The 17,163-nt window shown below is 42.1% G+C and overlaps 1 protein-coding gene across 2 annotated transcripts; it reads left to right on the top strand.

Moving 5' to 3' along the window:
- Positions 1-409: 409 nt before the first annotated feature.
- Positions 410-16,346, top strand: smarca4b (SWI/SNF related BAF chromatin remodeling complex subunit ATPase 4b). Of its 2 annotated transcripts, none has more exons than XM_032563495.1 (34): positions 410-612; positions 1,046-1,274; positions 2,455-2,587; positions 3,147-3,692; positions 3,884-3,982; positions 4,763-5,021; positions 5,548-5,674; positions 5,808-5,981; positions 6,063-6,236; positions 7,432-7,605; positions 7,728-7,775; positions 7,984-8,114; positions 8,464-8,521; positions 8,630-8,739; positions 8,823-8,970; positions 9,665-9,828; positions 9,930-9,996; positions 10,076-10,186; positions 10,428-10,670; positions 10,763-10,876; positions 11,328-11,435; positions 11,637-11,723; positions 11,804-11,850; positions 11,921-12,087; positions 12,967-13,130; positions 13,267-13,518; positions 13,595-13,672; positions 13,754-13,972; positions 14,085-14,347; positions 14,728-14,836; positions 14,915-15,016; positions 15,092-15,224; positions 15,634-15,773; positions 16,002-16,346. In XM_032563495.1, the coding sequence occupies exons 2-34, from the start codon at positions 1,059-1,061 to the stop codon at positions 16,035-16,037; spliced, it is 5,001 nt and encodes a 1,666-aa protein (XP_032419386.1). In that variant the 5' UTR covers positions 410-612; positions 1,046-1,058; the 3' UTR covers positions 16,038-16,346. The 2 variants fall into 2 exon arrangements, with proteins under 2 accessions (XP_032419386.1, XP_032419387.1); XM_032563496.1 differs by having other exon boundaries at positions 13,267-13,494.
- Positions 16,347-17,163: the final 817 nt, after the last annotated feature.

Consider the following 17,163-nt stretch of genomic DNA (forward strand, 5'->3'; position numbering starts at 1 on the left):
ATGAAAAAGCAAGCCACACGTTTCAGATTTTTATTTTTAAAAACATTTGAAAACCTAGTATAACTTATGTTCCACAATGTGCACTATTTTGTGTTGGCCTGATACATAAAATCCCAGAAAATAGAAGGCAGTAGTTGCAAGATGACAAAATATGAAGAAGTTCAAGGCGTATTAATATTTTTGCTGCTACTGTTTTTGAAATCCCACCGCGAGAAGAATCGTTTAATCACCAAAGGCTATGAACGCCTTCTTGCAGGAGCAGGTATCTGTTGGTGTAGTTTTGTTTGGGAGTTCAGACTGCTTTCCCTCGTAGTTATCATGATGGTTAAGTTGACTGTAAGCAGATTCAATTCCGTATTGTTCTGTCTTGATGCGCTGCTATCGCTGCGCACGCATGCGCGCTGCTGCACGGCCGTGACTAGACATTCGGTCATAGGAGCGGTGGAGGGGGGCGCTCGAGCCACGTCGGTAAAACAAATCAACGCTTGAAGGCGGATTACAAAGAGGCTGAGGAGACTAATTGCGACAACCGCGGCTTCTTCTTTTCTTTCCCACAAATATCAGGTCGGGAGCGCAGAGATTCGGCCCAGGCTGCCTGTCCTGTTGATGCCGGTAGGTCAGTCAGCACAAGCACAGTCCGCCATTCCCCCTTTTTTATGTTTAACTAGACTCCCTTCCATGGGCTGATTGAGGAAATTCTCAGCAGCAGGGGCTCGTGTGCATAATTTACTGTATTTCCCCATGCTCGGATCAAGTTCAGCGCTAGAGCCGGCAGTTGTAATTGCATATGCAGGCATCGGGCGGTTTGGTGCAGCGCAGCAGGAGAAAATCTACATCTGACATTCGTTTGGAAAATTTCTCTCTTTTCTGCAATTTACTTATTCAAAATATTATATTATTAAACAGAGATGCGCATCTGGTTTTGGCAATTCAGCTCCAGTGTCACTGCATCTATAAGAAATATCAAATCGGCCTAATGACTTTTGCATATTAAATGGCCACTTTTGCAAAGGTTTTCTTCCTATTTTTGATCCCTTTCTCCCAGGAGATCCAGGGCGATGTCAACACCTGATCCTCCCATGGGGGGTACCCCCCGTCCGGGTCCATCACCCGGTCCTGGCCCCTCCCCCAATGCTATGCTGGGCCCCAGCCCGGGTCCTTCCCCTGGCTCCTCTCACAGCATGATGGGGCCCAGCCCCGGTCCTCCTTCCTCTGGACACTCCCAGCCAGTACCCTCTGGATATGGCCCTGAAAATATGCACCCTTTGCACAAAGTAAGGACAAAATACACCCAGGGGTTCCCATTCTACCCTTCATCACTTCAAACAATTTAGCACCGAAGATGGTAGATACACTGTTATTTCAAGAACAATTGTTTGGAAGCAGGATAATTTTAAAAAACGTATAAAATGTGTGTATTTGTGCATGAAAACAATGATCTATTTATAATAAGTGACAATACAACTGTGCCAACGACAGAAATGTGTAGATAATGCAGAAATGTTATTTAAAATGAAACATCGCAAATACCAGTAGGGATGTCAAAATTGATTGAGTTTGTTGGGAGCATCTGCTGGACGGAAGGATCTATTATTACGATCCTTTGTGCACCCAGGATGCAGCAGTCTGCCACTCAGCAAGCTCTCCGGTTCAGCAGCAGTTTCATGGATAGAGCGGGAGACATTGTCTAACAGCGATGCTATCTTAACCAGAGTCCTTCTGCCCTCTTGACCTGCACCGGCTCAAGGGGGAGTCCTGGCACAGATCTGGCCTTCCTGATGAGCAGCTTCACTAAGAGACAACATTATAGATGTGCAAGTCTTTCATGCACCTGTGTCATCTAAAATAGTTTCATCTTATGACCTCCTTTACCAGGCCAGCTGTCCGAAATTGCCTGTTTTAAAGTGTTTGTCAGATGATTTTTTTTTATTGACTACAAGTAATGTGGAGCTGCCTGTACATTACTTTTGCTTCTTTGTGTCGTTCTTCATCTGTCCTGAAAAACAGGGCAGAAATTAGTTTTCTGTTTTATTTTTGAGAAGCCATTGTGCAGTAACCTCTCCAAGCCTGTCTCCACCAGCTTTGTGTGTCAAGAGACTAAAATTTTGCTCATTCTTTTTGCAAGTTTAGTCTCAATGCAGAGGAACATCAAGGCTGACCACAGATTCCCAATTAAGTCTTTACTTTGAGTAGGCAATTCTAGCACATCACTATGCTTATATGTAAATCATACAGTTTTAGCTCTGGCTGTAGGATCACTGTGTTTTTGAAAAGATGAACATCCCCCAATTTCTTGCAAGTTTTCTTCTAGGGTAGCCCTGTTTGTAGCTCCATCCATCTTCCCATCAAATCTGATCAGAATCTTCCACAAAGTTTAATGCTTCCACCACCATTTCAGATCGTAGTTATTGTATTCTACGTTGTTTACTGTTCTGTTTTGATTTCTCCACACAGCCCATGGAGGGCATGCATGAGAAGAGCTTGTGTGATGACAGTCGCTTCAGTCAGATGAAGGGACTTTCGATGAGACAGGGCGGGCACAGTGGTATGGGCCCTCCACCCAGCCCTCTGGACCAACACTCACAAGGTAAATTAACAACAAGCTGTCTGAAGCAATGTCTTTCCATCTAGGGTTGAGTAAGAAGACCAGTGGTGTGCAGCTTATTGCTTGTTACAACATGTGTGAGGCATTGTCTCAAACTGTTTTTGTTTTTTTTATGTCTGCCACTAAATAGAAATTATCATGATTTCACAATTCAGTCTAGCTAAAACAATAAAAGCATGTTTAATCACATCGTTGCTATGTAATAATTCCTCCTATCATGAAGACATCCAGGTTTACTACTAGACAGCTGGTCTTGGGTTTAACTCAGGGAGTCTGTCTGAGAAAGCTTTTGAAATAACATTTGGGCAGGATTTAATGAGGGTTGGGTAATGATTAATTGTTTTGAAACAGGAAATTGTTTTGACATTTAGGAATATGTACATCACTGATGTGCTAGAATTCCAGCAAGAAAACTAGTACCATCCCAGTCAGCAGTTGGTTTGAAGATTTGTGAACACATTGTTTGGGTTTTTGACCTACTTCTTTTAGCAAACTCAGTGAGTAATCTGTTTCTTTTTGCCTTTTTATTTGGGCCTTCCAGGCTACCACTCTCCACTTGGTGGCTCGGACCACTCCAGCCCTGTTGCTTCAAATGGCCCCCCATCCGGTCCTCTTATGCCATCAACTTCCTCCTCATCATCTTCTGCAGGTTCTGGTTCTGCTTCAGCCTCTCTTGATGGCCCCAATGTAGATCAACATTCCTTGGGGCCTAATAACCGGTCTGGACCTCCGGGGAATTCTGGACCTGGCCCTAGCCCTGGGCCTAGCCTTGGCTCCAGCGTTCCCAGCCTCGGTTCTGGCCTTGATGGTAGTGGCCCTGGAGGACCTGGTGGGCCGACTCCCTTTAACCAAAACCAGCTTCACCAACTCAGAGCCCAGATCATGGCGTATAAGATGCTCGCCCGCGGACAGCCCCTGCCGGATCATCTCCAAATGGCTGTTCAAGGAAAGAGGCCGATGCCAGGGATGCAGCAGCAGCAGCCCATGTCCAGTCTGGTTTCTGGAACTAGTGCAGGACCAGGAGGTGGTCCAACAGGACCCGGATCAGGGCCTGGACCTATGGGCTCAAGCTACAGTCGGCCTCATGGTGAGTCTGCTTATACAGAATACTCTTTGATTTATTTATTTTTTTGTGGCAAGATTTGTGTATCTTTCTGAATTTCTGGAAAAGGTGCGAAAAACTACCAAGCTTTTGCACATCTTTTCTCCTAATTCAAAATAATTTTATGAAAATGCAGTTATTGAACCAGAGATGGTCTGTGTTTTTCCATAACACAGGCATGATGGGTCCCAACATGCCTCCCCCTGGTCCTTCAGGGACCCCAGTTGGCATGCAAGGACCGAATCCCAACGGACCCTCCAAGTCATGGCCTGAAGGTTAGCAGTTGTTCTGTCAGGCTACAAAATGCAGCAACTTTCTTAGCTGTTTGGAGCCCTGTTACTGAATGTTTATCTTATTTACAGTACTGGTAGGAAAATATCAGACTTCCCCCAACAGTCCTCCTCATTGTAGTTGTTTATAAACGGTATAAAATATTGAAGTTGTCTTTAACAGTGATTCCTCTGACAGTTTTCCTTTCCACTTTATCTCTTTAGTAATTTAATTTTCTTAATCTTCTGAATACTGACCTATGAATCGCTCCAAAGGGTTCTAAATTAAGAAATAAACCAGTGCAAACAGTAAACTCAGCAAACAGCCAGTTCTAAATTAGATCTTTTAAACATCCATCCATCCATTTTCTGTTCACCCTTGTCCCTAATGGGGTCAGGAGGGTTTCTGGTGCCTATCTCTAGGGAGAATTTAGAGAGACCAATTAACCTAACAGTCATGTTTTTGGACTGTGGGAGGAAGCCGGAGAACCCGGAGAGAACCCACGCATGCACAGGGAGAACATGCAAACTCCATGCATTCCCGGCCGGGAATCGAACCCAGGACCTTCTTGCTGCAAGGCAACAGTGCTACCAACTGCGCCACTGTGCAGCCATCTTTTAAACATGAAATGTTAAATTTAACATAATATGACATACAAAGTGTTTTTGCTAGGCTTCCCATGTGCTCAGCAGTAAAGTGTTAAGATTTTACTTTTTTATGTTTGCTGTTATTACAGAGGCGGGGCTTTAAGTTTTTCTTCCTTTGCTCATTTCTCTTTCCTTCAGGCCCCATGGTGAATGCAGCGGCCCCCTCCAACGCACCCCAAAAATTGATCCCTCCTCAGCCCACAGGCAGGCCTTCTCCTGCTCCCCCATCAGTTCCCCCGGCTGCTTCCCCTGTAATGCCCCCACAGACCCAGTCCCCTGGTCAGCCTGCTCAGCCTCCTCCCATGATGCCTTACCACGCCAAGCAGAACCGCATTACCCCCATCCAGAAACCCTGCGGTCTCGACCCTGTAGAGATTCTGCAAGAGAGGGAGTACAGGTACATCAAGCTCCATTAGGGATCCTTCTTCTATTATCACAAGTAAATTTTTTATATCTCATGGACAGCATTCTTAAGCACTAATGTTAGCATTTTTACTTTTGACATGACTCATTGATAACTGATTTTATATTAATGTGGTTCAACTTACTTGTTTTCTGGCAAAACTTACAGAATTAGGTGTTATAACTTTATAACTTTTGCTATTGAATATGAGCTGCTTACTGTGCAGATCTCTCATAAATGGACAAATCTGCTTGTCTTAGCAAAGCAGATTTTTATTATAAATATCACTGTAAACAATGAGATACTCTCAAATTGTTAAGGTTATTACATGGTTATGTTAGTTATGTACAAAAATAGAGCATTATTTATAATAAAAACACAAAGTACACCAACAACAGGCATGAAGGGGTTGAGTATAATTTGTGACTGCGATGATAACACCTAGGATCGAATCTGAACACCCTAATGAACACAACGATGAATATCAAAGAAACTGACAGTGTGTCATTTGCTTTTTCAGGTTGCAGGCTCGTATTGCTCATCGCATTGCTGAATTGGAGAACCTGCCTGGTTCTTTGGCTGGTGATCTACGTACCAAAGCTACAATAGAGCTCAAAGCTCTTCGTTTGCTGAACTTCCAGAGACAGGTGGGAACTAAAACATCTTCACCTTCAGGTGTAAAGATAACATTATTGTCCTTCACTGTGGATCACAGTGGTTGTGTGTTTTTTTTCTGTATCTGAGGTGAGTTTATGCTTAAGTGTTTGTTGCTGTCCGTAGCTGCGTCAAGAAGTAGTGGTGTGCATGCGACGTGACACAGCTCTCGAGACTGCTCTGGATGCCAAAGCCTACAAGCGGAGCAAGCGCCAGTCTCTCCGGGAGGCTCGCATCACAGAGAAACTGGAGAAACAGCAAAAGATTGAGCAAGAGCGCAAACGCAGACAAAAACATCAGGTAAAAGAGAAACAGAAAGCCACATGTAAAATTATTCTAATGACTTCTTTAATGGTTTGGGTTTTTGTTTGTCTACGCCAGGAGTACCTCAACAGCATTCTCCAGCATGCCAAAGACTTCAAGGAGTATCACCGCTCAGTCACGGGAAAGATGCAGAAGCTGACCAAAGCCGTGTCCACCTACCACGCCAACACTGAGCGTGAGCAGAAGAAGGAGAATGAGCGCATTGAGAAAGAACGGATGAGGAGGCTTATGGTAAGAAGTGACAGCTACTGTATATCACTACACTATACAGACGTACAAATGACCGAAGGCAGGGGTGTCAAACTCATTTCTATTTTGAGCCACATTAAGATTATGAATGTGCTCGAAGAGCCAGTTGTGGCAAAATATATCAATAAAACGACCCGTTAAAGTGTTAAAATATGAATTGGTAGGTGTTTTTTTTTACGTACAATGAGGTTTTTTTTAAGTTAAATAACATTGAACTTTTTTCACATTAATGTAAATTGGCAGAATACAGATAAAAACAGCTTTAATGTGATGGATAAAATATTTAGACTAACTAATTCATAGTCTCCAGCTCAACTCTTATTTGGAACCCAGAAATGTGAGCATATAACCCCAGTATTGGCTTCTCTGCATTGGCTGCCAGTTTTCTTATCGGATTGATTTTAAAAGGATTTTATTTGTTTTTAAAGTTGTAAATAACTTGGCCCCGGCTTATCACCAGGATTTTCTTTATGACCATTCCATTTCCAGAACACTTCGATCAAATAATAAACTGCTCCTACATATTCCCAGAACCAGACTTAAAAGCAGAGGAGACTGGGCATTTGCAGTCACTGCTCCTAATTTGTGGAACAACTTATCCTTCATAGTCTGGAACACTTCAAATCGCTCCTGAAAACTCAGTTTTATTCTTTGGCATTTACATAATGCCCAGCATTTTAATTTACCTGTCCGATCTGATTAATTTATTGTGTTTTATTACCATATCTTTTATTCCAATGTGTTTATTTTACTGGTGATTACTGTGCAGCAGTTTGGTGCAGTTAATAGCTGTTTTAACGTGCTTTTTGAATAAAATTGACATTGACAACTGTTTTCTTGAAAGCTCTATCTATATGTGTCTCTTTAGAGTGTAGAGGGCTATGTAAAAAGTTATGATGGGCTGGATTTAGTCCCCAGGCCTTTTTTATGTCATCTATACCTAGTCTCAGTGCAATGATGCAATAATGTTAGCAAAAAAAATGCACATTAACTTACTTATTGCTGAAAGCTACATTGGTGAGCGACTGTTGAACATCTAAAGAAAAAGTTATTCTCATGTTTTATCGACACTGTCATGAATCTAGTAAAACTTTACGTCAAGATGCTGCCCCTCAAGACAGCTCTATGTATGAGCTGTATACAAACCCTCCCATTTCCACCTGTTTTGTTTTCTCAGGCTGAAGATGAAGAGGGCTACCGTAAACTGATTGACCAGAAGAAGGATAAGCGCCTGGCCTATTTGCTGCAGCAAACTGACGAGTATGTCGCTAACCTCACTGAGCTGGTACGAGCCCACAAAGCTGCACAGGCCCTCAAGGAGAAGAAAAAGAAGAAAAAGAAAAAGAAGAAGGTAAAAAGATGTTTCTAGAAAGTTTGATCTTCTACTGTATGAAGCTGCTGCTGAGTATTTGGAACATTGTATGTCATTGCATGTCATTGTTTCATGACTTATTTTGTTTGCTTGTGCTGCAGTTGGAGAATGCAGAGGGTCAAACTCCTGCTCTTGGACCGGATGGAGAGGTGAGGCGAAGGGAGACACAGACTTCTGTAGTTTTACAACATAAACACTGCAGGGATAAAAATAAAGCAGTGCATCTTTTCAATAAAAATAATAATAGATAGCAGATTTGAGAGCGTATTACTGTACCATATTTTACTCTTTATACTGACATTTAAAAAAAACTTGCCTGTGCGAGAAGAATCAGATCTAGCGTACGTCCTCTTGCAGCCCCTGGATGAAACGAGCCAGATGAGTGACCTGCCTGTAAAGGTCATCCATGTGGACAGCGGCAATATCTTGACGGGCGTGGATGCTCCGAAGGCTGGACAGTTGGAAACATGGCTGGAGATGAACCCTGGGTGAGGAAAAATACACGGAGAAAGATCATTTAGTCACCACCAAATCTAAATCAGGAAATAATGCAGCGTAGAACATGCTGCATGCGCAAAAGATGCAATCTGCTCACTAACTTTTCTCATTCTTATTATATATTTTCTGCATTATCATAATAGCTGCCTGCTTTATTTGTATTTTATTTAAATTTCACTGTAAAAAATGCCCAAAGGGATATGATTTCACATTACCTAATATGATAACTTCATACAATTTAACTAAAATCTTGTTTGTTTAGTGAGCTTTTGTGTTTTCTGATAATGCAAAGAACCTTTTCAGTTGATTTAATTTTGGCAATTGTCTGTGTGTGTTTAGTTATGAGGTCGCTCCCCGCTCAGACAGTGAAGACAGTGAGGAGGAGGAAGAAGAAGAGGTGGGTTGCTTCTCTATACTTGTTATGATAATGTAGCTGTAGTTACTGTACATCATAACTGTTCCAATGAGACGCAAAGTAACTTCTAGCTGAAAAATTGTGTGGTAGGAAGAAGAAGAGGAGCCTCAACCTTCATCAGCTCCAGTGGAAGAAAAGAAGAAGATTACGGACCCAGACAGCGAAGACGTGTCAGAAGTGGATGTCCGACATATCATTGAGTGAGTTTACTTGCTTTGATCGTGTGTTAGACACGTTTTCAGTTGATATTTTTAAAGCAAAGCTAACTATGTGTTATGTACAGAAACGCTAAACAGGATGTGGACGACGAGTACAGTGGTGCAGCGTTTGCTCGAGGGCTCCAGTCGTATTATTCTGTGGCCCATGCCGTCACAGAGAAGGTGGACAAACAGTCTACTTTACTGATAAACGGACAGCTTAAACAATATCAGGTAAACACTAATACCTAGAAATGCAAGTTTCAGTGAATGCTATGCTGAAGCTAGTTATTTAATGGGATGTTAAGTCATCTCACACAGCAAAGTGGATCAGAGTTACCAGTTGCGATTCTATTTCCTGTGCTTGATTTTAAATTATTATGGCTCTGATTGTTACTTACCTGTGTCCAGACAACAGAGGTAAATATTTCTCTTACTGTCTAACAATAAATATAAGAGATGTTCTGATCAGAATTTATTTGCTGAAATATGTCATTTAACGTTAGGTATTTGATGATCAAAACTCCCACTCCATTATTATATTAAAATAATTACCAGTGTATGCTTAAAAACTCAGTGACTTAAAGGTGCAGGAAAAACACATTACATTTCTTTGGTACCAAAGACCTTCCATATCTCATTTTCTGCTCAGTGACGGATATATTATCCCAACAAGAGTTTTGCAGAATATCTCCCTGTTTCTAAAGATATATCTGACTCACACACACATCTAGAGCTTTTAATAAAATGTCTCTCCTGATGTCTTTTTTCTGAAAAACCTTTCAAAATCCTATGCTGATATTAATTTGTTCTTTCCCTGTTTTTATTGTCGGTCACGACCCATAAAAAAAACTTAGCTGTTTGAACACTGTCAAATTTATTGAGTGATGTTTCAGCTGGAAGAGGTATTACCATATTTGTCTTTCAGATTAAAGGTCTGGAATGGTTAGTTTCTCTTTACAATAATAATCTGAATGGGATCCTGGCTGATGAGATGGGTTTGGGAAAAACCATCCAGACGATTGCTCTTATCACCTACCTCATGGAGCACAAGCGGCTCAACGGACCCTACCTCATTATTGTCCCCCTCTCGTGAGTTAATCCGTCTTTGCAAGATGAGACGTTTACATAAACTGCAGTTTAACGAAAACCTTATATTGCTAAAATAAATCTGATGTGAATCTGTTTGGCAGAACTTTGTCCAACTGGGTGTATGAGTTTGACAAGTGGGCACCATCGGTCGTTAAAGTGTCCTACAAAGTGAGTTTTTACTTGCATCCACATTCAGCTGGTATGTAACCTTTTGCACACATTTGTAGAGATTATGTGTGTGTTGTAGGGGTCTCCTGCTGCTAGAAGAGCTTTCGTCCCCCAGCTGCGAAGTGGCAAGTTTAATGTTTTACTCACCACTTACGAGTACATCATCAAGGACAAACAAGTACTGGCCAAGGTAAGAGACGTTGGAAAGACAAACACAGACGCAAGGATGTGCACAAACAAGCACAAGCAGACATAATGCAACTCCCACCATTTACACGTACCTTCGATAAGACATTCTATGCAGCTGTTTGTGCTCAATTGAATAATCTTTTGACTTCCCAAACCCACTGAAAGGTGTTGAGTCCAATCTGACCTCCTGCTCTGCTGCGTCTCAGTTCTCTCTCCTATGTTCTCACTCTCCTGCCCCCCAGATTCGATGGAAGTACATGATTGTGGATGAAGGCCACCGCATGAAGAACCACCACTGTAAGCTGACCCAGGTTCTAAACACCCACTACCTCGCTCCGAGGAGAGTGTTGCTGACCGGGACGCCATTGCAGAACAAACTACCTGAACTGTGGGCGCTCCTCAACTTCCTGCTGCCCACCATTTTCAAGAGCTGCAGCACATTCGAGCAGTGGTTCAACGCCCCGTTTGCAATGACTGGAGAGAAGGTGTGCACTTCATGTAGAAGTATTCTAAATTAGACAGATATATGCAGAGATTTATTAGTTTATATTTTTGATCAAATCTTCTCCTTTTTAAGGTGGATCTTAATGAAGAGGAGACAATCTTGATTATTCGTCGCCTGCACAAAGTGCTCCGCCCCTTCCTGTTGAGAAGGTTAAAGAAAGAGGTGGAGGCTCAGCTTCCAGAAAAGGCAAGAGCTTCTTCCCTCAGCACGTACAAGACAGCGACTCCAGATATATATGAGGAGAAGTCTGTCTCACCATTATAGCAATCTAGCCAATTACTACTTTTTCTGGTCAAGATGTGTAAAATAGATGTCTTTTATTGCAGTAAATTGATCTCACACTGACTAATTTTGAAATATCTAAGCTTTATTTGGAGGAGATTTATTTAGTGAGGTCAAGTAAATCTTGCCGTGTTTCAACTCCATCAGTTTTACTGAACCAAACCGAAAGTCTAAAGCCACCTACTGATAAAATTCACAGAGTAAATCCCCAAACAATCAATGGCCGTCTTGCTCAAAACTCTTAATGTGCATCATTGTCTGATTGCTAAATCTTTTTTATTGTTTTTGGCTTTCATTTACCTGGAAAACACAAGAGGAATATATGATGTGTACAGCCTTTTCCTCGCCCCCTCAGGTGGAATATGTCATCAAGTGTGACATGTCGGCTCTTCAGAGGGTCCTGTACCGGCACATGCAGGCCAAAGGGGTCCTGCTCACTGACGGATCCGAGAAAGACAAGAAGGTAAAGGCATAAAGCAATAAACATTAATAGTTTCAGTTACCTTTATGTCTTGTTATGGGGGTACAGATACTTTTTTACTATAATTTGGTGTCTTTGTGTTTCTAGGGACAGTTTGAATCTCTGCATGTCTTGAGACGTAACGAAGATCACACAGTGTATGCATTAAATGTTGTTTATCTCTCTGTTATGTCTCTAATTCAGGGTAAAGGAGGCACAAAAACTCTGATGAACACCATCATGCAGCTGAGGAAAATCTGTAATCATCCATATATGTTCCAGCAAATTGAGGTAAAACTGAGATAAATTAACCCTGCATATCTGTCAATCATATGACAAACATCAACTTAAATGATACATTTTTTTTTAAGGAATCTTTCTCTGAGCATTTAGGATTCTCTGGTGGAATAGTCCAAGGGTGAGAAAGTGCTTCTTATTATGCAAAACACAAACGCTTTCCTTTGTAATTACGTTGTCCTGTTTGTTAGTCCTGACCTTTATCGAGCTTCAGGAAAGTTTGAGGTGCTGGATCGCATCCTGCCAAAGCTGAGGGCCACAAACCACAAAGTGCTGCTCTTCTGCCAGATGACCACACTCATGACCATCATGGAGGATTACTTCGCCTACCGCAACTTCAAGTATCTGCGTCTGGACGGTAGGGCGCCTTTTCAGATGACTTTACATACACATTTAAAATATTAATGTTCCACCTCCAACAAAACTTTAAAAATCTCTCTGTCATAACAAAGTATTCATTGTGGAGAATGAAACTGCAAATTTAAGGAGGGCTGCCTAAGGACTCTGCCATTCACTTCTACTTCTTTGATTTGATGAGCTGAGAAGTAATTTTTAGGCGAAATCCCTTAAAATTTCTTCTGTGCTGCATCCTACAAAAGATGCTGCTTATTAGCTCAGCTAAGACTGTCATCAAATAGCAAAGTAATGCATAATTGCAAAGTGGAAAGAATTTTAATATTTTTGCAAATAAAAATCTTGAAACTTTGTGGTGCATTTGTGTTCAACCTTTGAAGATTTGCATTCCTAAAAATAATTTTAAAAACAGGTAGCATTTTTCTTCGGCCTCCCAGTGGAAGAAATTTGACCTAGCACGTATTTGTGGAAGTTACAGGTATGCATTTTATTAAAAGTAAATAAAAAAAAAAATCTGTCTGTGTAAACATTTGGAGATTGTTTATTTAAGGATCCGCATTAGTCTCTACCATAATAGACTATTCTTCCTGGGGTCCACATCAATGTTACTTTAAGTATCCTTAACAAACATTCCTAAAAAGACATAGAGTTATTTCTTAAGAGACAGTGTTTAATTAAACACCAAATTTAAATCAACTGCCACAATAACTTACAAACATCACAGAAAGACATGAGAAAAAAAACCTTACATGACTTGTAGATAAGTGCGGCTTATATATGAACATTTTTGTTTTCTTTTTGAAGTTAGTAGGCGCAGCTTATATTCAGGTGCGCTCAACAGTCCAGAAATTACAGCATATTTCTCCTCTTCTCTGCATATAAGGCACAACAAAGGCTGAAGACCGAGGAATGCTGCTGAAGACATTTAATGAACCGGGGTCAGAGTACTTTATTTTTCTGCTGAGCACAAGAGCCGGCGGTCTCGGCCTCAACCTGCAGTCTGCAGACACTGTGATTATTTTTGACTCAGATTGGAACCCCCATCAGGTGTGTAAATCTATAACCAATGATCAAACTTCAAAGGCAAAATCACATCATATTTCCATCACTTTTTTAGCACTTATTTTCCAATTTTTTTTGCAGGAAAATGACAAATTAGGGAATATATGATGTTTCTCTGCAGGACTTACAGGCTCAAGACAGAGCCCATCGCATCGGCCAGCAGAACGAGGTGCGAGTGCTGCGCCTCTGCACCGTCAACAGTGTGGAAGAGAAAATTCTGGCAGCTGCCAAGTATAAATTGAATGTGGATCAGAAAGTCATCCAGGCCGGCATGTTCGATCAGAAATCCTCCAGCCACGAGCGCCGGGCCTTCCTGCAGGCCATCCTGGAGCACGAGGAGCAAGACGAGGTCTGGGGTCAAGAGCTTGTGAATGTGTGTGCCTGCACCGGCTCATTTACACCCTGAGCTCCTGTTGCTGCGCTTGCCAACGTGTGTCTGCTGCTTTCAGGAGGAGGACGAGGTGCCGGACGATGAGACCGTCAACCAAATGATCGCCAGGAGCGAAGAGGAGTTTGAGCAGTTCATGGTCAGTCTCTGAGTAAGAATCAGAACTTTGACACTGAGTCAGGAAATCTTTAACTAGGACAGTCTTTTCTCCTTACCCCAGCGCATGGACCTGGACAGGCGTCGCGAGGAGGCTCGTAATCCTCGGCGAAAACCTCGTCTGATGGAAGAGGACGAGCTTCCCACCTGGATCATGAAGGACGATGCTGAAGTTGAGCGTCTGACCTGCGAAGAGGAGGAGGAAAAAATGTTTGGGCGAGGTTCTCGACAGCGCAAGGAGGTGGACTACAGCGATTCACTGACAGAGAAACAGTGGCTCAAGGTGACTTTCTGGAAGACTCCCACAAAATTTACAGACAATATGTATGAGTCAATGCCTTTTTAGGGATGTTAAAACATATATGTTAAACCAGCAATAATTTTTTTCTATTCAGGCAATTGAGGAAGGCACACTTGAAGAGATGGAGGAAGAAGTGCGTCACAAAAAGACAACCCGAAAGAGGAAGAGGGACCGTGATCTGGATCTCCCAGGACCCTCATCTTCCTCTGGGAGCCGGGGACGCGGCGACAGAGATGATGATGGGAAGAGACAACGGAAGAGGGGAAGACCGCCAGCTGAGAAACTCTCTCCCAACCCTCCGGGCCTCACAAAGAAAATGAGGAAAATAGTGGATGCTGTCATCAAATATAAAGACAGGTGAGGGAAATGAGCTCAACAGGGAGATTAGGTTTTTCAACATATTACTTCTTTTGTAGAATCTCCTCATCAATATCTTTTTAACATGTTCATTTTTGTAATTGTTGGCCTGCTTATGAGTAAAATTGTTGCAAAGTCAAAAATGTTTCCTTCTGCATCAAAGCTGCATCAATTTTCTACAAAAATCCAAATCGTCATCCAAACATGTGGAAACATGAACTGTTTTCTGAATTAGCTGTGTGAAATGATGTCATGCATACAGAGTGGATGCTCCTCTGTAAATGTAACCGCTGTTTCTCTTAAATTTTCTTGTAATGCAAATAAAATTAATAGAGGACAAAGGCTGGTTTGTTTCATCCTGTTGGTATAATCTCCTGCAGCACCAGTGGGCGTCAGCTCAGCGAGGTTTTCATCCAGCTGCCGTCTCGAAAGGAACTGCCCGAGTACTACGAGCTGATCCGCAAGCCAGTGGACTTCAGGAAGATCAAGGTAGGATGATCCTCCTAAAAATGAGAGAACAATAATTAATCCCTCAAACATGATTCACATGATGTGGCTTTCCTGTAGGAGAGGATTCGAAGCCACCGCTACCGCAGTCTGGGTGACCTGGAGAGAGACGTCATGCTGCTCTTCCAAAACGCTCAGACCTTCAACCTGGAGGGTTCCCTGGTGAGACCCCGGCACGCTTCTTTACATGTGACATCATTCATGCGGTGACGATAACAATGTTTTGTTTTCTGATAGATATACGAAGACTCCATCGTGCTGCAGTCAGTGTTCACCAGCTTGAGGCAGAAGATCGAGAAGGAGGAGGAAAGCGAGGGAGAGGAGAGCGATGAGGAGGAGGAAGAGCAGGAAGACGGATCGGAGTCAGAATGTGAGCACCTCTGTGCAAACAAAGCAAAAACTTTCACTTTGTTTTATTCTATTTGCTATCTAGGTTTAGTGTATTCAATTATTTATGGACGTTGTTTGAATTCTAGTGCCATGCAAAAGTATTTATACCCACTGAACTGTTTCAAACCCTGCACTTGACACACACTTTAGTGTATTAAAGTAGTGCATAATTGTGAAGTGGAGTTATTATAGTATATGTTTTTTTATTGCTTTTCCAAATTAGAATCTGATTCTAATGTTACTTTGACACCCGTAAATAAAGCTTCACTAAATTCCTGAATAGAGTCCTGGGGATGTGAACACTTTTTTAACCTGTGCTCTGTCTGAATGTTCTGCTCATTCCTTCATTTATTTCCACTCCAAACACCACCTCTGTGGTTTGTACACAGCTCGCTCAGTCAAAGTGAAAATCCGCCTGAGTCGAAAGGATAAAGGTGGAGATCGAGGAAAGGGGCGCAGCAGGCGAACAGGACGCACCCGGGCCAAACCGGTCGTCAGTGATGACGACTCCGAGGATGAACAGGAGGAGGTAACTAAGGCTGTGTGTGGCCATGCACTGCAGCACAACAAGGGAAGTTAAAACACATTCATAAAACTGAGAACTTAAAGTAAAAGGGAAGTTATGAAGAAACGAAAGATGAAGTGTAGATATGACTTTTAATTTGTAACTTTTCACATACAACATGCTCCTCTTTTAATGCGACAGTTAGTTTGGAGAATCAATCAGACTAAAATGACCTGCTTGTCCGTTTCCCAGGAGCGCTCAGCCAGCGGCACTGATGAAGAGGCTTGAACTACACCAGGGGCTTAAAGAGAAGGAGGCACAAATGGATTTTCCAACAAGTCAAAAAACAAATAACCATATAAACAAGCCACAGTCAGCTCCATCCACCCTCAGTCAAACGACACCTGAAAGAAAGGGCAATAGATGAGTTAAGTATAATTTCTGAGCTGAAAAAGCCTGGAAATAAATGAATCTCTTATCACAGTTGCAGAATCTGATTGTGAGAAATTAGGAAAAGTACAACTTTTAATTTGAAAGCATTTATTGGGGGAGAGTCTCGTGTTAAGAAAGAATTGTTTTTAGGTCCCCAGGGTATAAATATACAACCCATTCTCACTCCCAACTCGTCATATATTGACGCATGGGACGGTCCATCCTCGTCACATGTTGACGCGCAGGGTACCCCTTTCGCGTCAATATGTGACGCGAGGTGTTTTACACTATGCCTTACCGTAATTTTTGCCCTAACCTAACCAAATCGTTGGGTTTTGAAGGTTCGGCAGCGGTTACGAGAACCCTTCTCGTGAAAAATCCACGTAAAACATGTGACCTGCCCAAATCGTCAACATGTGACGCTGAAGGACCCTGCCCAAGTCGTCAACTTTTGACGCGAAGGGGGTACCCTTCGCGTCAATATGTGACGCATGGTCAGAAATTGTCCTAACTCGTCAATATATGACGAGTTGGGAGTGAGAATGTGTTGAAATATAACATACAACCGAGGTATTTTTCCGTCAGCGACTCTTGAAAAAGGGAAACACTAAGAATCATGCTGTGCAATCACGCTGTTTCTTCATAAGTGATGAAAATGACTAGAAAAAAAATAAGCACTCAGCTCAAATCTTCCCATATCTGCAATCAGAGTTCTAGCGAAAAAGTTTAAAACGGTAGTGACCAACAAGGCTAGATGAGGACCCGTGTGTATGTTGCCAAGAGACGGACGTTAGAGGAGGGAATGAAAATTGGTCCCAACTCAGAAGTAGAAAAGGGTTAGGGTTAGAAAATTGCAACTGCAATAAGAGATATTATATATTAGATTACATTTCTTTAAATCAGTCACAGTCTGCATGGGTGAGGCTAAATACATTATGCAGGAGGGCTTAATGTAATGCTGATATTTTAGACAGATTCTTTA

This window comes from Xiphophorus hellerii, chromosome 5 (assembly GCF_003331165.1).
Source record: "Xiphophorus hellerii strain 12219 chromosome 5, Xiphophorus_hellerii-4.1, whole genome shotgun sequence".
NCBI classification, from domain to species: Eukaryota; Metazoa; Chordata; class Actinopteri; order Cyprinodontiformes; family Poeciliidae; genus Xiphophorus; species Xiphophorus hellerii.

Coding starts and splice junctions, on each gene's coding strand:
- smarca4b (XM_032563495.1), top strand. CDS start 1,059: ATGTCAACACCTGATCCTCCCATGGGGGGTACCCCCCGTCCGGGTCCA. Junction 8,522..8,629: donor AGGAGGAGGAAGAAGAAGAG/GTGGGTTGCTTC, acceptor ATTGTGTGGTAG/GAAGAAGAAGAGGAGCCTCA. Junction 15,017..15,091: donor TCAACCTGGAGGGTTCCCTG/GTGAGACCCCGG, acceptor GTTTTCTGATAG/ATATACGAAGACTCCATCGT.